This window comes from Zingiber officinale, chromosome 9A (assembly GCF_018446385.1).
Source record: "Zingiber officinale cultivar Zhangliang chromosome 9A, Zo_v1.1, whole genome shotgun sequence".
NCBI lineage: Eukaryota > Viridiplantae > Streptophyta > Magnoliopsida > Zingiberales > Zingiberaceae > Zingiber > Zingiber officinale.
The window spans coordinates 1,860,768-1,881,646 of NC_056002.1; the positions used below are offsets into that span (position 1 = coordinate 1,860,768).

At 34.1% G+C, this 20,879-nt stretch overlaps 2 protein-coding genes across 3 annotated transcripts; both read left to right on the forward strand.

Annotated features, from left to right (window-relative positions):
- Positions 1–430: 430 nt before the first annotated feature.
- LOC122018834 (protein FAR1-RELATED SEQUENCE 5-like) lies at positions 431–4,333 on the forward strand. 2 transcript variants are annotated; one of them, XM_042576266.1, is made up of 3 exons: positions 431–3,260; positions 3,643–3,745; positions 3,882–4,333. In XM_042576266.1, the coding sequence occupies exon 1, from the start codon at positions 1,240–1,242 to the stop codon at positions 2,512–2,514; it is 1,275 nt and encodes a 424-aa protein (XP_042432200.1). In that variant the 5' UTR covers positions 431–1,239; the 3' UTR covers positions 2,515–3,260; positions 3,643–3,745; positions 3,882–4,333. The 2 variants fall into 2 exon arrangements, with proteins under 2 accessions (XP_042432200.1, XP_042432199.1); XM_042576265.1 differs by having other exon boundaries at positions 431–3,745.
- A 3,439-nt stretch (positions 4,334–7,772) lies between these two features.
- On the forward strand, positions 7,773–9,255 carry LOC122021508 (thaumatin-like protein 1). Its single transcript, XM_042579631.1, has 3 exons — positions 7,773–8,112; positions 8,210–8,900; positions 8,998–9,255. Exons 1-3 carry the CDS (start codon positions 8,034–8,036, stop codon positions 9,209–9,211), a joined length of 984 nt encoding a protein of 327 aa, XP_042435565.1. The 5' UTR covers positions 7,773–8,033; the 3' UTR covers positions 9,212–9,255.
- The last annotated feature ends 11,624 nt before the right edge of the window (positions 9,256–20,879 follow it).

Below are 20,879 nucleotides of genomic sequence, written 5' to 3' on the forward strand. Positions count from 1 at the left end.
AGCCAGTTCTCTGCTGGTTTGAGTCTTATTGATATTTTGGTTTTTTCCATATAGAACGTTGTCTTATTCTGGTTTTGGATCTTTATTTATGGAATGTGTATGGATTATTTTTGTTTGATGAACTCTTGATGTGATTTTTGGATTCTATTCTACTACGTACCTGCCTGGACGGCAGAAGAGGTGAGTACGTCGGTTTTGAGCTTTACGGGTGTAGTGGAGTAGGGTGGATTTCGAGTCAGAGTATATTTATTTTATGTTGCTATTATCAACTGCGTGGTTGTGACAGCCAGAGGCTGATTTTATATATATAAACTGCGTGTGTATGTTTTTTTTTTTATTTACAGTTATGATTCCAGCCGCCTGTGGCTGAGTATTTAGTCCTTGTAGAATTTTTTTGATTGTCCGCCGTACAGGGGTGGTGTTGCCGAAATTTTCTCGGACAGGGACTCCTCTGGGGGCGTGACAGCAAGGATAAATAGTAGCAAGAAAAATAAGATAACAAATGAGGTTGTGTGGAAAACATTTGTATGCTTTAAAGAAGGGCATACGGATGATCAACGGAATAAACAAGCAAAAGGTGATCAACGGACAAGGGAAAGAACACGTGGTGAAGTTAGAACTGGTTGTAAGTCAAAGATTTCACTTGTCAAGAAACAAACTGGATCTGCATGGGTTGTCACTAATTTCACGGAAGGTCATAATCATCCATTATCAACTCCTTCAAAGGTGCATTTGCTACGCTCACATCGTCATGTTTCAGCAGCAAAAAAAATATTGACTCAACGGTTTTCAGAGGCCAATGTGCCAACTTGTCAACAAATGCGATTATTGGAGATAGAATATGGAGGGCCCGAGCAAGTAGGTTTTACAGAAAGAGATATTAGAAATTTTGAGAAAGAGCTAAGGGATGAACAAAAGGGTATCGATGCTGAAACACTACTTGAGCTATTTGCATCTGAGAAAGAGAAAAATCCAGCTTTTTTCTTTGAATACCAGACTGATTCAGATAACAAATTCAGTAGATGTTTTTGGGTCGATCATGTATCAAGAACGACATATAGTGTATTCGGTGATGTGGTTGTATTTCATACAACATATAACACCAACAAATGTGGGTTGATTTTTCCACCATTTGTAGGAGTGAATTATCATCACCAGACAATTATAGTTGGTTGTGACTTTATAAGTGATGAAAAAACTGAATCTTTTGTATGACTGCTTAACAAGTTCATAGAAGCCATGCCTAAAGGTGCACCAAATGTGATTATCACTGATCATGTTCCTGCTATGACAAAAGTCATTGCCCAAGTTTTCCCTCAAACAGTGCATAGATATTGTTTGTGGCACATATTGAACAAATTTTCAGAAAAATTGCATCCTTTGACTTTTCGTGACTACTATCAAAGTATAAATAATGTTATTAGAAATTCTACAACACCTGATGAATTTGAGCATTCATGGGAAGAGGTTATCAAGTGTGCTAACTTAGAGAAAAATGATTGGTTATTTTTGATGTATGAATTGCGACATAAGTGGGTGCCAGCTTATTTTAGCCATGTATTTTGTGCTGGAATGTCAAGTAGTCAGAGATCTGAAGGCTCCCATGCATTTTTCAAGAGATATGTCTCAAATAAAAATTCATTGATGACATTTATCACCCGTTTCAATAGGGCACTGAGACACCAAAGACACAATGAGTTAGTTGCAGATCATATTGATATGAATGAGCATCCTACGATTAAGACAAACTGGCCAATGGAAACTCAAATGGTTAAGTTGTATACGAAAAAGAAATGGGTGGAGTTTCAAATTGAAATGAGTGAGAGTCATGGTTATTATGTTCAACAAGTATCTATGGGACTTGACTCAGTGGTTTATCATGTGATGAATTTTCAAAGTAGTTCTTCCTCTAAACCAAGGGTACTCATGCATGACAAACAGAGGGATAACATATCCTGTAGCTGTAGAAAATTTGAGTTTGATGGCATTCCATGCAGGCATATGTTAGCTTTTTTTCGTATCAACCAAGTGTTTCATTTGTCTGATAAGTATATACTCAAACGATGGACACGAGATGCAAAGGTTGGAGCAATATATGCTTTGGGGGTGCAAAATTTTATTGATGATCCAGATAGGATTTTGATGTCAAGGCACTCAAGGTTATCTTATAAAGCTTCAGTATTAATTGATGATGCATCTTTGACTGATGAGGGGATAAACTTCTTGGATGAACAATTGGATTGTATTTACAATAAGATTAAAGAGATGAACATTGGTAAAACATGTGACAATAGAGGTCAAAGGAAGAAATCTATGGATGAGTCCCCTAATATTATTGATCCTTCTTTAGTAAGAACAAAGGGATGTGGGAAGAGATTGAAATCATCAAAGGAGAAGTCAACCTCAAAGTCCCGGTTATGTCGTGGATGTGGCCATCGAGGTGTGTCACATGACAAGCGCAATTGTCCTATGTTACAACAAGGGTATGTGTCGATTAATTCTCCATTTGTATGATAATATTATTTGCAAATCAATATCTTTTATTAAATGTGTACATTTGACATGGTATAGATTGTCAGATCAAATTTGGATAATCATCACAACAGTGATGATGACACATATGAAGAAGAATTAGCATCTATAGCAGGCAAGTACTATCAAATTTTAATTTAAAATTAGTGGTTGATTCATTGAGATATTAAAATTAATAATTGTATTTATTATTGTAGGTTCTAACAATATTCGTTAGCAAATAATTTGATGGGGGAATATTATGTTGGTGATGCAGAAACAACCTTGTGTTGGTGATGCAGAAACAGAAACTTTGAGCTGGCTGTTTTGAACTCTTTAATCATTTTTATACCTATTGTGAACTATTGTCATGTTTTTCACATTTGAGTAGGCTATTGTGAACTCTTTGCAAATTGGATGTTGATTGTATGAAATTTGGGTGTTGCTATTTAAATTTTTTGCTTGGTCTGTGTTTGTGAAGTTAGGGAAGATAAAACTTATTAGCAAGCTGACAAAGGTAAGTTTGATAAAAACAAAAACAAGAAAATTTACTTCTTGTTGAGGTATTGCTTTTGACTGTTAATGTGATTCAATTCCCTCTTTTAGTTGTATGTATATAGTTGTGGTCTTGTGTTTTAATTGTTTTATAGACAAAGGGAGTGAATTATCTTCATCGCTGCAACCCTCCGATCGTCCATCGTGATTTGAAGTCATCAAATTTGTTGGTGGACAAGAATTGGACTGTCAAGGTAATATCAGTATTCCTTAGAAGTATTTGGTCTTTAAATTTCTCTCGCCTTAAGATAGAATGATTTAACATGTCTTATATATTTCATTAAATTAGGATTCCTTTTTCCCCTTTTGAAATATAACAGCGAAGGGGCACATTCTGATGAAGTCATGAAACTCAAAAGAGTGTTTTTAAGTTGGCATGCTCCTGCTAGATAAAATTGGTTTCTGGCCACTTGATTTCCTTTCATGATGCATAATTAATGAAAAATTGTGATTATTATTATTATTAGCATTCTTTTTTTTTTCTCTTAGACATGTTCACTAAAGTCTGAACCTTTGAGTGATAAATACCATCAAGGAGATTGAAGCTATTTATTTTGTTCATTATTCTGGTTTAAGCAATCGTTTCCCCCCTGAATCCCTTTTGAAAGAGTACCACCAAGCCTCTAGGAGAAAAGCCAGTTCCATATCAGAGGATGGAAACAACTCACCTGCTGCTTTGGTATGCTACCCAAATTCCTTATTGAGACTATTGATTTATTGGTATTAGAAAGGTTGAATCTTGTGTCTATTGAGCCATCTTTATTAAGAATTTAATGGTATCATGTTTTAACGAAAGTGATTTTATATTCTTCTAGCGAGAATCAAACAATCTCAAGATGACTGCCCTCAGATCAATAATCAAGTGTGTGGAGAGTTGCAACCTTGAGTCGAGGTTCAACACCAGTGAGCTGAAAAGGAGGCTTGCAAAATTGGAGAAAGCCAAGGTAGATAGGAAGAAGCCTGCAGTTTCAAAGAAATTTCGGAGCAAGAGATCTGTGCCAAGAGATCTGTCTCAACCAGATTCCACCTACTGCGGCTCAATGGCATTATATGGATGATGACATTGTTAGACGAGTCTGTTTACTTCACCTACTTCAGTGACTGAGTCTGTTTACTTACAGTAGTTGTCATACATGTTACATGGTTGCAGTATTTCTGATGTACGAGGTCTTGCTGAAGTGAATGATTTATAATGGCAGGGAAACAAATGTTCATAAATAGCTTAGTGGTATTGCAGTACTAGACTTTATAAAATTATTTTTTAATTGTATAATTAGTTTGAAATTGATTTTTTTGTTGAATTATGCTCACTTCAGTGACAAATATGATATGAATGAGTACCAGATATGACAGCATTTTAAGTCAGTACGGTTGACTTATCACTTCTAACAACAAACAAATCTTCAATCATTCCTCTACAAAGCCACTAATTGCAGTCTTCAATTATAAACAATTGCAAGATCAGTTCAAGATAATACAATTTCTTATACAGTATACATCTTAAAGATCAGTTCCAGATAATACAATTTTCCAATTGCAAGAGACGATTATAAACAATTGCAAGATCATTTCTAGATAATACAATTTTCCAATTGCAAGAGACGATTATAGCCATCAAGCAGGCATACAGGCAGTACGCTAAAACTATTAGCATTAATAATATTTTGATGCAAATCATTAATACAATAGCAACTCTACCATAGCAACAAACCACATCATGAATACAATTTTGCTTAAAGTATCATTTTAATTTCGATACAACACTTGCAACCACACAAAATAAAATTAGTGTTTAAAATTCAACTCATATAACTACTTGAAACAACATGCCTAATCATCATCATTATCATCACTGATCATAAGAGAATCCAACTGATGTTCCAGCTTTTTCAATGCATATTTCAACTTAATAATTTTTTCAGTTTTTGAAAGCTTTCTCTCTAAATTTGAACTTGACCTTGAACTTGAAGTTGTACATGATATTTCATTTCGACTTGGTGCAAAGGAAGTTGGTGCAGATTTTTTATCTAAGTATACCTCAAAAGCTTTTTCTGCCTCCTCTCTACTTTTGAAAGATTTGTGTATAGCCCCCTTAAAGCAAATAACATGATCAGAAGCTTCTGTCCACGTTTCATAAATTCCCGGTTCACGTCCAACAAATATAACATATGTTTTTCCCTATATTTAAAACAACATTTAGAATCTTATAAAGACAATATATTAGAACTTAAATGAAATGATTATCATTGATTGGATATAAAGAGTCAAAGTTTTGCAAGTTTCCTGTAAAATGTAGAACCAAAATAATATAAGTTATCAAAGAAAAAATGTTGAAATCCAAATGAGACATGTCAACTTTAGAGCTATATCCAAATGTTGCATGGTATTAGTGTCAATTTAACATTTCTCTATTATTAACACAAATTAAATTAATGCAGTATATTGTGACCAACTTATTAATGGTTAAATTATAGACAAGACTAGTGCCATTAGAAATCGAAGACAAGATCTGAATCCTACTCTTATAAGGTGCAAGGATTTGCAATCTGGCCATCACTCATATACTTTTATAATTCTCTAAACATGCTATTCAGATAGTTATAAACTGCATGCTGGGTCTCTAAACATGCTATTCATGCAACCAGAACAAAAACACAAAGATAACAAATGAAATACATAAAAACAAGATCATTTAGTTCAGCTACAGAAAGGTATTGTAGTCAACTTTGTAAGATTTTTAGCTAAAGGGTAAGAAGAATGGACATTTATTTCAGCTACAGAATGGTAACATGATCAGTGATTGCTATCCAAACATGCTGGATAGGATTATCTCTGTTTTTGAAGAAACAAGGACCAGAGATAGAAAAATTCAAGTATTACATATCACAGAGAGTAATACAAGATGATTTAGCCATACAGAGAGGGGTTGGTGGTCGCGCACAGGGGCAGGAGATAGAAGCTTCGTGGTCGCGCGAGGTTGCGAGGTGCACGATCTGGAAGCTTCGTGCCCTAGCTTCGCTTCAGAGGGTTGCTGAGAGAGATCGCGCGAGGCGGCGAGGGGCACGATCTGGGCGCTTCGAGGAGTTGCGGCCGAGGGGAGGTGAGCAGCGCGAGGATGGAAGCCAACGAAAAGCAAAAGTCGATCTGGAAGCTTCGTGCCGAGAGAGATCGCGTGAGGCGGTGAGGGGCACGATCTAGGCGCTTCGGAGGAGTTGCGACCAAGGGGAGGTGAGCAGCGCGAGGAGGAAGGAAGCCAACGAAAAGCAAAAGTCGTGCGGCTTGCCCTAGCTTCGACCCTTCTGTCTTGTGTGAGGAGGCTTGTGTGAAGAGAAGCTTCAGGTGAGCGGCGCGAGGAAGGAAGCCAATGAAAGGCAAAAGTCGATCTGGAAGCTTCGTGCCGAGAGAGGTCGCGCGACTTGCCCTAGCTTCGACCCTTCTGTCTTGTGCGAGGAGGCTTGTGCGAAGAGAAGCTTCACGTGGACTTTTGCTTTTGTTAATAAGAATGATTTTTCACGTCTGCAGTGTTAGATCGTCGCGTCGCGCACAGGTGCGTTTTTGAAGTTCTGCAGGCTAACAGGATTATATATATATATATATATATATATATATATATATAGTTTTGATATATGACCTGCACATCCAATAGCACCTTAAATTGTTTTTTATTTTGAAATTTTTTTTATAGTTACTTCTAAATTTTAAAAGTCAAATTTAATTGACATTAAAAGATAAAAAATTAATGTTAGGCGCGTCATGGGCACACATAGACATAGTAATACTAGTGCATAGTAAAACAATATATACAGAGAGAAAAATATTATCTGTGTAATAAATTTAGCTATCATTTCTGAAAGACCCTCATAGATCGAGATGTTAACTTGATTCGAATGCCCCAAGTATTTTAGTTATATATATCCATATCTATATATCTATATGTAGATATATACATACAGATATATAAAAGCACACAATTTAGGAAAAATTACATATGGTGCACGAAAGTATCAACACTGTGTCACTGTAGGTATATAAAATAAAATAAGTAATGATGCGCTGACATGCACTTATATCTATCTGCCAGTGAGTTATGGCCGATCCGAATAAAATTAATAATTGAGTTAATTTATTTTTATTTCTAAAAAAAACGCTAACCATGAACACTTAATATTAAATTACTTTAAATCTAAATTCTAAATCCTTGGGCGGTAGCCTCGGCACTTGAAGGGCGCACACCCACATGGATTACGGCTACATGGCCGCGCCTTTGTTCCCAGTTGACTATGATTTTATATAGAGCAATATTACCACGTACATCCGGTGTAAATTACGAAGAAAGTAAATCGTGAATAATTATTAATTTTTAAAATAATGATTAATATACATAAAATTTATTTATTTTAATTTTATCGACATTTAAATCCTAAATTTTATGATGTAATAGAGGATGTATACACGTGCTAACAAGCAGTTATGTCGATCTGTCAATGAGCTATGGCCGACCCGAATAAACTCAATGATTGAGTTAGTTTATTTTTTTTAAACAGAACTACGCCAAGCAAATGAGTATTTTTTTTTTAGAAAAGTAAATAAAGAAATCTTAACTTTCGTCCAGCACAGAACACGGTTAGCATCACTTTTTAGTCCCCTCATAAGCAAAGCAGTATTCATCTGATTTTGTTTATTCCATTAGTAATAATAATAAATGGGAATTAGCGATGCAACAACCCCCAAGTTTTTTCTATTTAATGGCCAAGTTCGACGGCCATTAGATTTCCCCTTCCCTCTATTTCCTCCGTTGCCCAGTGAATGGTGGCGGTGGCCTCCACATTCCGCACCATTTCTGCTTCTTTGTCGCCGTTGCTTACAGCTACTCCGAGAAGTCGCATCTCGGGCGCCGTTTTTGCTCCGCCGCTAAAACCTAGAAGAAGAGGAAGAAGAAGCTTCACAGGCATTTCAACGAACATCTCATGGGCACTCTGGTTTCTTTGGGCTCATTCTGCCTTGTACGGTTCGCCGTTCGCCTGCTGCTGTTGATGTTCCGAGGAGGTAACGTTTTGAGATGATTGGTTCGCGATTTGTGGACAAAATGAGATTTTTTGTTTGTTTGTTTGTTTTTAATGTTTTTTGGGGGATGATTTTGCAGCGGAGGCGAGCACATTCACGTTTGTGAACAAGTGCGGGCAAACTGTTTGGCCCGGGATCTTGTCCAACGCCGGCAGCCCGGCGCTGGAATCCACCGGTTTCGAGCTCCCGGCGGCATCTTCCCGCGCCTTTCAGCCGCCCACGGGGTGGTCTGGGCGGTTCTGGGCGCGGACCGGCTGCTCCGCTGCCGCCTCCGGCGGCGCCTGGTCCTGCGCCACCGGCGACTGCGGGTCCGGCCAGGTGGAGTGCAACGGTGCCGGCGCGGCCCCTCCTGCGACGCTCGCCGAGTTCACCCTCGCGCCCTCTTCCGCCGGGCAGGACTTTTACGACGTCAGCCTCGTGGACGGTTACAACCTCCCGATGGTGGTGGAAGCCAGCGGCACCCCCGGCGCCGGGGGGTCCTGCGCCGCCACCGGTTGCGTGGCGGACCTCAATCGAATGTGCCCGGCCGAGCTACGAGTCGCCGAGGGCGAAGCGTGCCGGAGCGCATGCGAGGCCTTCGGGACGCCGGAGTTCTGCTGCAGCGGCGCTTACGCCAGCCCTGCCACCTGTCGCCCGTCGACCTACTCCCAAATGTTCAAATCGGCGTGCCCTAGATCCTACAGCTACGCCTTCGACGATCCCACTTCCACCTTCACCTGCGCCGGCGGCGCCGACTATACCATCACGTTCTGCCCAGGATCCGCCCCTAGGTAGTATCAAAATCCCACCTTTCCATTACTATCCATCTCAAAATCCAAGTTTGTCGTCAAAAAATCTGAAATTTTGAATCGCACCTCGACCACGCAGCCAGAAATCATCGAGAGATTCCTCGACAAGCTCGACAACGACGGCGTCTTCAACATACTCAGGGACCGGTGGTGGGCTGACGCTTGAAGACGACTCTTGGCTTGCAAGCTTGGCCACGGGCGACGCAAGTCACGCAACCACCGCAAGAGGACCCGTCCCTTTCTTGTACTCATTCATTGCTGCCATGGCATTGGCTTGTACACTACTGCAATAGCATAATTATTCAGTTGCTCCTCTCTGTTAAAGTTTGTCCTAAAACATAGCCGGTGATGGTGGACTGGTGGTGAATGGTGATGTTTCCAAAATGGAATTTTGTAAAAAAAAAATAGAAGTAGGGAAGAAAAGATAAAAAAAGGTGGAGATGAGAAAGATTCGCATTGGATTCCTGTGTTTTTAAAGCTGTAGCCACGGTTCTCGAGGGGATGAGATTGACCACATGCAGGGAATGCGCTGCAAATAACAGCCGGTGCCATGAAAGCAGGCTCTGTTGCGTGCAACTGGTCGTCGATTCTTTTCAGGCAGTGGGGAAGTTGTGATGAGTGATTTCGTTGCTTTAATGGAGGATAATCTGCGACTGCTCTGATGGCCTACTGTTTTTGATAGGCGTGGTGGGTGGGAACGATGAGCAGATGGACCCACTGTGCCATTTGTGTCTGGATAACATGATTTAATGGTCCCCGTGTGAACTTGGTAGATAACTTGGGCAGTAAAAACTCGAGTAACTTTTTACGTAAAAATTAAAAAGACAATATTAATTATTATAATTATCAAAAAAAAAAATTTTTTAAAAATTAAAACAGTATTCACGAAGACCTATTCAAATGATCAATTTCTTAGATAAATGATATTTTTTTAAAAAAATCTCAAGAATAATATTTTAATGATAAACACATAAATGATGGGACTCATAAAAAATGAAATGATGGATCTCATCATTTATATGTCTATCATTAAGAGTACGTTTGATTCATGTTATCATGTATAATCTTGGTTATGTGATTATCAGGTAATCACATAATCAAGGTTATGGGGAATAAAACATAATCAAATGTTGTTTGGTACCACTTAAGTAATGAAATAAAAATTTATTTGTTTGAAGATTTTAATTAATATCTAGTTTAATATTTTATTGTATTACTTTCAGTTACAAAACCAACTATACATAATAATAATAATAATAATAATAATATTATTATTATTATTATTATTTATGTTTTTTACTTTTCTTTTTCCGGTATATTTTTTACTTTTTATGTGTTTTTTTTATTTTTTAATGTTTTTATATTTTTTTATATTATTTATATTTATATTTTTTATTTTTTTACATTTTTTTAATTTTAATTTTTATTTATTTATTTTATTTTTAAAATTTTTTTAAAATTTTTAATTTTTTAAATTTTTATAATTTTTATAATTTTTTTAAAAAAAATTTAGATTTTTTATTTTTAAAATTTAGATTTTTTTAAAAAAATTTATTTTTTAAAATTATTTATTTAAAAAAAATTTTAAATTTAAAATTTCTTTAAACATTTTTTTTACATTTTTTAATATTTTTTAATATTTTTTTCTCTTTTTTTTATATTTTTTCTTATCGGATGGTATTTTTGGTAAAAAAAAATTCGTTAACCCCGGAATCAAGGACAACCTTAGTTTTCTGAGATTTTTCGATTCCGGACTACATTATCCTTTTGCTAACGTGTCAGACATGAAACATTACTCGGGAATTATCGAATACCTAAATCAAACAAGGTTTTTGTTGATAACCTTGAATGGATAACCAAGGTTATCAAGAATAACCCCGAACCAAACGCATCATAAGAATTTTCCTTAAAAATTTTTCTTAAGAATATCATAGCTCATCTTCTTATATATGGATCGATCATATTCCACAGAAATTTCTCATTAGACATTAAATAAATTAAAAAATATTCATGAATACTCATGAATACTCATCTAAATTGTTAATATTTTTAAATTTATCGTCCACTAAGAAAATCTATATAGTATACTGGAGTTGAAATTCAAATCTTTGAATGATAGAAAGAAGATAAAAAAAAGAATTCATTAAAAAAATCTTGGAAAAAGGAAAACAAGGTCAAGAAAAAAAGGAAAAGAAGGGATACACACCACTAATATAAGATGGAAAGTCAATAGAGCTAGAAGATTGAGTTTCCCTAATGATTAAGAAGGCTCAAATGAACTATCAAAATATAAACTCTATTCAGCACGACCTAATTATGGAGGAACTAAATCGAGTCAGATCCTACGAGAATGTGAAAGAGTTTTGCGATCTTTTGGTAAAATTACACGAAGGACTCAATGACTCTAATATAACAAAAATAGATCTCTTGCTGAGCAATCTTTTCAATATTAAAATGATTCCCAGAGAAACTACCATCCAACTGTACGTACGACTCAAAGACATTCTTAATTGCCTCCATCTAATCGGGCATCACGGGGAAAACCGCAACATAAAAAGGTATGCCTTGAACGTTTTCTCTTGAAACGTATTATGGACATCGATAGTAAATGCTTATAAAGTTTCTAGGGACTTTTCAATTATTAAGTTAGACGAAGTCTTTTGTGAATTAGAATTACACGAGCAATCTAACTTGAGTCAAGTCGAGAAAGGAATTACCTTGTATGCCGGACCAAATAAGGAGACAAAATCCATATTAAAAAATGAACCCGAAAATGAGTCAAACTCAGACTCAACAAATGAAGAAAAATTGGTGACCATGATCTGAAGAATGTTCACCAAGAGGAAGTTCAAGAGAAGCACGACGAAAATACTGATCAACCAGAACCAAACCAAATCAGAAGTGATGTGCTATGGATGTAACAAAAAGCGTCACTACAAACACGAGTGTACAAATCGGAAGGAGTAGAAGCCAAAATCCACAAGAAAAAAGAAAGCTCTCCAAACAACTTGGGACGAATCGTCTTTCGAGGATCCGACACGGAAGAACCAAAGAACTCAAATCATCTTGCTTTTATGGCAAGAAATGAAGAATCCGAGACTGAGAAAGAGTATCAGTCTGAGTCTGGCACCGAGTCCAAGAGAAGCCACGGATCTGTATCCGTTTCTGAAAACCCTGATATGGTAGCATTTTATTCCAAGTCAAATTTACTTAAAGTTATAAAATGTTTGTTTAAAAAATTAACCAAGTCCAAGGAACAAAATAACTTACTACTTATGGAAATAGATCACCTTAAAAAGTAAGTTAGCTTGAGTCACTCGACTGATCAAGTTCAAGTTGGAACTTCAACTAAAATTGCAAAACTTGAGGAAGAAAATTATAACTTGAAAGATCAAGTGGAACAACTAAAAAAAAGTTGGAAAAGTTTGAATTAGTATCCAAGTATCTAAATATGGTACTTGGATCATAACGAGTCGTGTATAACATATCCGGACTTGGTTACGAACTAAACAAAACAAACAAATCATATTTGTCTTTACTTAGTCAAAACATTAGAAAACAAGTCCAAGTATGGGTACCTGAATCATGTTTAACTAAATCAATTAAATCAGATCAATATTAGATTTCCAAGAGTCAAATCCATTTCTTAGATAAATAATGTCTAAGCTATGACTCAGGGAGAGCAACTAGAAAAATTGTTCACCCTACTTGATTGATTGAATATGCATGTTTAAGCTTAGATTTACTTTTCTGCTTAGATTTGGATGACTAGAAATATAAAGGTTTACCAAACCCTAATAACATAGCATTGGAATAGATTGAGATGATAGTACGCCAAGGAAACTTTGTCAAATGTATGTCTAGGCTGAATCATATGTGTTCTACCTGGTGCACTAGACCTAGTAGATCTGGTCGAAGCCACCCCAATCAAACATGAGCTAGTTAAGCAAAAACATAGTATTAAGTTCTTTAGGAGGGTCATTTTTGGGAAGTTATGTCAGATATGGTTAATCTAATGATGTCCATTGTGACTCACCATAGTCTAGAAACTTACCTTATAAACTCCTTCTTGATGAACCTAAAGCTAAATTTAAATCTAACAAAGGTTAAACAACCTTGTCAAAAATTCTTAATAATTCAAACTTAATTAAAAATTAAATCAAAATTAATTAAAGGTTATTTCAAAATTAATTAAATCAAAAGTTAATTTAAATTTAATTAAAACTTAATTTATTTCAAAAATAATCCTAACTAATTAATTAATCTAAACAATAAATTAAAATCTATTAAATCCTAATTCAAGTGCTTAATAAATCTTTAGTTAACTTTATAATTTGAATAAATTAAACTAAGAATGTCTTGAAGTTAAATCAAAATAATAACTTAATCAATCAAAAAGAATAAATATGAAATTAACTTAAAATAAATTTAACTTAAATCTAAATTAATCATTTTCAAAAAAAATTAAATTTAACCTTATTCAAAATCATCTCACACAAATAATAGGCTAATCTTAGTTGATAATCTAAAAATGGGGAGATGATCTAGGATAACTCTATTAACTAAATTTTGGTCTAACTCCTACATTAAGCTTAGGAACCCAAAGCTTTAGAAAAATGGATTTTAGACAACGGATGCTCCAGACAACTAGAGATCAATACAAATTCACAAGTATCAAGTTCAAAAACCTAGGATCATTTGCCTTTAAAAATAATGACAAACCAAAGGTAATATGTACAAGTGAAATTCAATTAAAGATAAATATATCAATTAGAAAAGTATTATTTGTTGAACACTTTCATTATAACTTGTTTAGTATAAGTCAATTATGCGATGTTGGATTTAAAGTTAAATTTTTATCTTCTGAATGTTTAATAAGCTACACTGAATAACCAACATATTAGAAATGATTTAGAGATAATAATATTTACTCAATAAATCTACCAAAACCCGTAATCAAGTGTTTGTTGACACAACAAGAAGAAGCATGGTTGTGACATAGGAGACTAGCTCACACCCATATTAGAAATATATTAAAACTAAACAAAAATGGATTAGTTAGAGGTATACCTAAATTGTGAATCTCTGAAAATAGAATCTATAACCCTTGTCAACAAGGAAAATAAATTAAATGAATACATAAACTAACTAACCAAAAGAGAATAAATAATATACTTCAATTGTTACACTTGGATTTATTTGACTCCCATGAAGTTAAATCATTAAATGGAAACCTATACTATTTAGTTATAATAGATGATTACTCTAAGTATATTTGGATAAAATTTCTAACTCATAAAAATGACACATTTGAAATATTTAGTAATTTCTGCAAATATATAGAAAATGAAAAAGATATAAAAATTAGAAGTGATAATGGAGACGACTTTAAAAATCAAATTTTTATAAAATTTTGCCTAGAAAATGGCTACCATCATGAATATTCATGCCCTAAAACTCCACAACAAAATAGATTAGTAGAGCATAAAAATAAAACCCTACAAGAAGCTGCAAGAACAATACTAAATGAATATAATCTACCTAAATATTTTAGAACTGAAGTCGTTAATACGGCTTGTTATGTTCAAAATAGAATTATAATAAACAAGTTACTAAACAAAACATCATATGAAATTTACTTCAATAAAATCTCAGACATAAAATACTTAAAAGTATTTGGATGCAATGTACATATTTTAAACCTTAAGGATTACTTAGGCAAGTGTACCTCGAAAACTCAATAAGGAATTTTCCATGAATATTCATTTACCAGTAGAGCCTATAGGATCTATAACAAATATACTCTAAAAATTAAAGAAACAACTAATGTTATTTTTGATAAAAAAAATAATCCTAACTTAAATAACAAGATAACTGATAATCAATCTAATTCAACTCATCAAGAAAAGAAGAAAAACTAAAACAAAATGAACAAATAGTAAAAACCAACCCAAGAACAATACATTTAAACTCAGATCATCCAATTGATCAAATAATAGGAAATCCTGAGTTAAGAGTTCAAACTCGATCAACATTTAGGAACTTAAGTCAAATAGCCTTAATATCTAAAATTGAACCCAAAACCATAGATGATGCATCGTTTGAGCCTGACTGGGTAATTGCAATACAAGAAAAGTTAAGTCAATTCAAAAGAAATAAGGTTTGGGACCTAGTACATTCACCTAAACATAAGTCGATTATTGATGCTAGGTGGGTCTTTAGAAATAAATTAGATGATAAAGGTGAAATCATTAGAAACAAAGTCTGACTAGTTGCTAAAGGGTTTAGTCAAGTCGAGTCGAAGGACTCGATTATGATGAGACTTATACCCCGATCGGTAGGTTTGACTCCATAAGGATGCTGCTAGCCTATGCAGCACACAAAGGATTCAAGTTATACCAAATGGATGTTAAATTCGTATTCTTAAATAGCCAAATTAAAGAGGAGGTCTATGTAAGCTCCAGGATTTAAAGACTTAAAACATCCAAACCATGTTTTTAAACTAAAAAAGACACTATACGGATTAAAACAAGTATCTAGGGCTTGATATGAAAGATTGTCTAGCTTCCTAAATTCAAAAGGGTTTAAAGAAGGACAAAATGACCTTACACTTTTTATAAAAACCCTTTGACTCAGATATATTTATGGCCCAGGTATATATAGACGACATAGTATTTGGATCAACCAACTCAAAGGAACCATAAATGTAGAAATGTAGTATCCCACTTAAGTGGGATTTTAATCCGAGAACTATGTCATCTATATATACCTGCATTAAAAAATCCCACTTATCAATGTTAAAAGAATAATTAGATATCTAAAAGGAACCATAAATATAGAAATGTAGTATCCGAGAACTTCACACTTCGAGTTAGTTGGCTATTCCGATTCAGATTATGTTAACTGTAAGTTAGATAGGAAGAGTATGAGTGGAGGATGTCAACTGCTAGGATCATCCTTGGTTAGCTGGTTTAGTAGAAACCAACATTATATATGTTGCCTTATCTAATACTAAAGCATAATACATAGCAATGAGCGAATGTGTAGCTCAATTGTTATGGATATCTCATACCTTAAAAGAATTTAATCTAGAATACAAAAATATAAAAACTTTTATTGATAATATAAGTTCTATAAACCTAACTAAAAATCCAGTATATTCCTCTAGAACAAAATACATAGAAGTCAAACACCACTTTGTTAGGGATTATGTCACAAAATGAAATATAGAAATTAACTATATTGAATCTAAATCTAACCTAGCTATCATATTTACCAAACCAGTATCAGAATCTGAATTTAGCAACTTAAGAAGATAATTAGGAATGTGCTTTATATAATAGTTTTTCTATTTTAAAAAATTATACTTTTTAGAAAAATTACTATTTTTTAGTTTTTCAAAATTTGTCTTTAAAATTCTCCATTCAAAAATTTGTTTTCAAAACTAGTTTTCAAAATTTCTTTTGAATATTTTTTCTTTATGGAGTAGCCTAGGATTTATCATTGACAACATGATCCTATAAATTTAGTAGCCAGCATCTTACAAGGACAGTGGGTTCTCTTGCTTGTGTATTATAAAATATAGAATAACATGAGATACTTAGGACTTAACGTAAGATTTAAGATACTTATGTTAGTGCGTCGATATAAATTTGAGTTTTAAACAAATACATCGATCATTTGAGTAATTTAGCTAGTAACAAACTAATTAAAGACAAAACACTCCAATTGACTAACCTAAGTTAATAGCTATTATCTTGTGGTATTCAGCTAAGTACGAAGGTTGGACATTTCTTTAAGGATTATTTCATAGTTTTTTCTTAAAAAAATTTTTTCAAAACATATGCATTTTATACATGCTTGGACTTGTAGGATAATATAAATTTAAGGCGGGGACACTAATATCATTTCAAGTCTAAGTTTCTTCTCCTTAGAAATTTCAAAACTCATTTCAAAAAAACTTATGGATTTTCAAAGTATGTTTCAAAAAATTCTCTTTACAAATCCTTTCAAAAATTACACACTTATATATTTTCCTTCTTACAAACTTAATCTCAAAATTTTACTTTAAAAACTTGACTTTTGACTCATGTTTTACAATGTTTGACTTAAATTTTGTTTTCTTTGACTTAAAAATCTTTTTAAAAAAATTCAAACTTTTGTTTACAATTTTCCCTTAGAAATTTTTCAGACAACAAATTTCTACTTATTCATGAATATTTTCAAGATAATTCAAACCTTAGAAATTTTGTTAGAAATTTTTAAATTACATTTTGTTTTAAATTTTCCTAAAATATTTTTAAATCATGAATTCTAAGTTATGTTTAGAAAACCTTGGTTACAATATTATTCAAAGTAATTTCAAACCCTAGTTTTCCATGAAATTATTTCAAACTTGTTGTTTGTTAATACGCTGATTTTTTTTATGTGTGACAAAGATAGAGAGATATTATGGTATGAATTCAGGGGGAGTTATTAAATCCAGGGGAAAATTGAAGAAAAATATTTGTTTACTTATATATCATATTTTAAACTTAACTATGAACTTTTTGCCGAACATCAAAAGAGGGAGATTATTGGTGCAAGGAGCACTAGAATCGAACTTGAGTTTTGATGTTACCAAAGGTTCAAGTTAAGTCTTGTTGTGATCTGATATTTTTAATAGTGTCAAGTCTTGTTGTGATCTGATGATTTTAACAAAGTGTGCAGACAGATTACTCAACTGAGAAAACCCTAGTCCCGGCAAAGCAGAAAAGTTTTAGCAGATTGTGGAAGACAAGTAGGAAGTTCAAGTGAGTCGAGGACCTGACACCTGACAGTTGGATTGAATAGGTTTGGAGGACATGATATCGAGAGGAAGTCCTGGTAAGCCGATCTGATGCTCAGCTAAAGTCCAAACAAATCTGGAGACCAGATGTTTGGTAGGTAGGTTGAGGTAAGCAAATAGAGTGGAGCGATAGGGAGGTCATGTCCCGGGAAGGAACAAACTCTAGGTCACTAATCCAACTGAAGAAATCAGGAGGTTTACAAGTTGAGATCAAGATAAGTCTTATTATATTTTTCTATTCATGCATTATTATACTGAGTTAACACTATTTTGCAAGCGTATTTTTATACTTGTCGAACTAACTCTGCTTTACAGAAACCAGAAGAATTGGTCGACCGAACAAGAGGTTCAGTTGATCAAACCTAACTGATTAAGCACAGAGTTCATGTCGAGCAGAATGAATTTGGTATACATGAAGATTGGTCGACGAAACTCATCTATCAATTGATCAAACCTATTATGGCAAGCATAGTGACAGATCACGATCTCTGCAACAAAGGAAATACAGGGATTGGTCGACCAATCAAGATTATCTGTCAACCGATAGTGAGATCATTCGATCGAAAGGATCAATCAACTGAACGACTTTTCGATCGATCGAACCTAGCTTATAAAAGGACCTCGAGATCTGAGTCAAAAAGTCAACTTTTTTAGTGAAAACCTCTTCTACACTCTGTTCGTGCTTTTGTTGTTCTGTGCCTTAACTTCACGTGTAAGCTGCTACGTCGAGAAGTGTCAACAAGCAGAACAATAATTATAATAATAATTAAATCAGAACAATAATCACTTGAATGCTAATAATTAAATCAGAACAATAATCACTTGTATAATTATATTATAACACATACATAATTATAATAATAATTAAATCATAACAATAATCACTGGTATGATAAAACTAGTAAGATTTAAATCTAAAAAAAAATTACCTTAACATTAATGACTTATAGAGTATAACTAGTGAGATTTAAGAATCTAAATCATTAACACCAATACTTTGTACATCATCTTTACTAGACTCTATTAGTTTAACAAGCTCCTCACTGTTGGATATCTCTCTATCAACTATCTCCTCATAAGATACATTAACATCTACAAATAATTGAGATATTGATTGAATCTGGAAATCTACTGAATGTATCTTCACTTCTTCATTTTGAAATGCATCATGGTTTTGGGTCACGATGGAATTCGGTATTTCTATAGTTGAGCGATGCTTTGTTCGATAAACTGCTAACCATTTACTAGCTCTTCTTCACTTCATCGGATATTCAAGATGGAAAACCTAATCCACTTGTACCGCGAAAATAAAAGATTCATACTTATTGAAACTTTTGTTCGCATTAACCTCAACTAAATTGTAGTTTGCATATATTCTAGTATATGTTCTTGGAGTTGGATCATACCAAGAATATTTGAATAACACAGACCTTTTTATAAGTAAGATAGGATATTCAACTTCTATGATTTCTTCAAGTCTCTCATAATAATCAAACTCATAACTATTGTTATTGATAGATCCTTTTACGTAAATACCATAATTGAAGGTTAGTCTGTGTGAATCTCATTGTGCTACGTGGAATTTGAAGTCATTAACATAGTAACTAGAATATACTGTTATCTTACGGAGAGGTCCAGATATAAGATTGGTTACTTGGAATCTTATACATTTGATATTCTATAATCATTCACCTAAAAGTAGTTATGATATAAATTAGGTGGAAATTTAATACGAATGTATGAAATTTAAATTATTCTCTAACTCATATATATTTGAAACCATAATACAAATTCATCTCTAATTTTTCAGCTATCTCACTTACACCCTATTAATGGATTTTGTAGTTATAGTTGTTATTCATACAAGCTGTCATATAAGGTAATTTTAAGACAATTAGGATAACAAACAAATATAATGAGATAAATATTTGATTAGAAAATTCAACGTAATTTATGTATGATTTGACCTCATCACAATTTAGGAGTATGTGTATTCTTGCAGCATAGTATTCTTGTTGATTTAACCATCTAGGAACAGATACACCCATTGGTTTACCAATAAACTTAGAAATAGAAAGCAGTTTTTGGTATATCAGCTCAGTATTATCAGAATTTTAAGGATACTTGTGATGTCTGATTTTCATATTATTAGTAAAATAATATGAGCAGAAAGACAATACTTATTCAACCAAATATGTATTGCATATTGACCTCTCAACTCTTATTTTGTTACTAATATTATTCTTTAATTTTTTTTAAAATTCGTTCAAATAAATATATTCATCTGTACTGCACAGAACCAACTAGTTGTGCCTCATAAGGTAGGTGAACCGGTAGATGTTCCATTGAATAAAAAAATTTAGTGGAAAAATACACTTAAGCTTACGTAGTATGAGAGAAATGTTTATTTCTAGACGAAACATATCATCTATCATAATACACCTAGCTGTCAAATCTCTAAAAAATAGACTCAAGTCTGTTGGTGCTTGTCAAATATTTTGAGAAAATTATGAAAAGTTGTTGGTGCAATCTGGGTACCCAAAGTTTTGATGTTTGGGCAAAGGTTTAAGTTAGGATTATTGTTGTATTTGATATGCATTGTGAGTGTGCAGGATACAGGTACAACAAGGAAAGTCCAAGTGTGATCTTGGTAAAGGAGGAAAGTCCAAGGATGAGTCTTGGCGGTGTAAGTCCAAGCATGTAGTTTTGTCAACGTAAGTCCAAGTGTGACTTGACAATGGATGAAGTCCCGGAGGCGCGACCTCTTGGCAAAGGAAGACCCGACAATAATGACAAGGCCGATGAAAGCTCCAGAAGGCAAGACGTGAAGGATGGGGAGGCATCCGATGGACGCAAGGCTGATCAAGGAGGCTAGAAGGCTAGGTCTAGGTTAGTCAGGCGAGAACGAGTGCTGAGTGAATGTACTCGGGGTAAAATCCTAGAATTAGGGTTTATTGTAGCAGTACTGTAGCGTTAATGTAGTAGTGCTGTAGCGTTACTGTAGCAGTACTGTAGCATTCAACTGGTGGTTTCATCAGTCGACTGGGGCAGTCGACTCGGAGCGAACAGAAAGTTGGTATCGAGCCGTTGGGCTGCAACGGTTGAATTTTCACGAAGGGCAGTCGACTGCATGT

What these genes read in the sequence shown, in the direction of transcription:
- LOC122018834 (XM_042576265.1), top strand. Translation starts at nt 1,240, where the DNA reads ATGCCTAAAGGTGCACCAAATGTGATTATCACTGATCATGTTCCTGCT.
- LOC122021508 (XM_042579631.1), top strand. Translation starts at nt 8,034, where the DNA reads ATGGGCACTCTGGTTTCTTTGGGCTCATTCTGCCTTGTACGGTTCGCC. An exon ending in GCTGTTGATGTTCCGAGGAG is followed by an intron (nt 8,113 to 8,209) that starts GTAACGTTTTGA and finishes ATGATTTTGCAG; the next exon opens with CGGAGGCGAGCACATTCACG. An exon ending in TGCCCAGGATCCGCCCCTAG is followed by an intron (nt 8,901 to 8,997) that starts GTAGTATCAAAA and finishes TCGACCACGCAG; the next exon opens with CCAGAAATCATCGAGAGATT.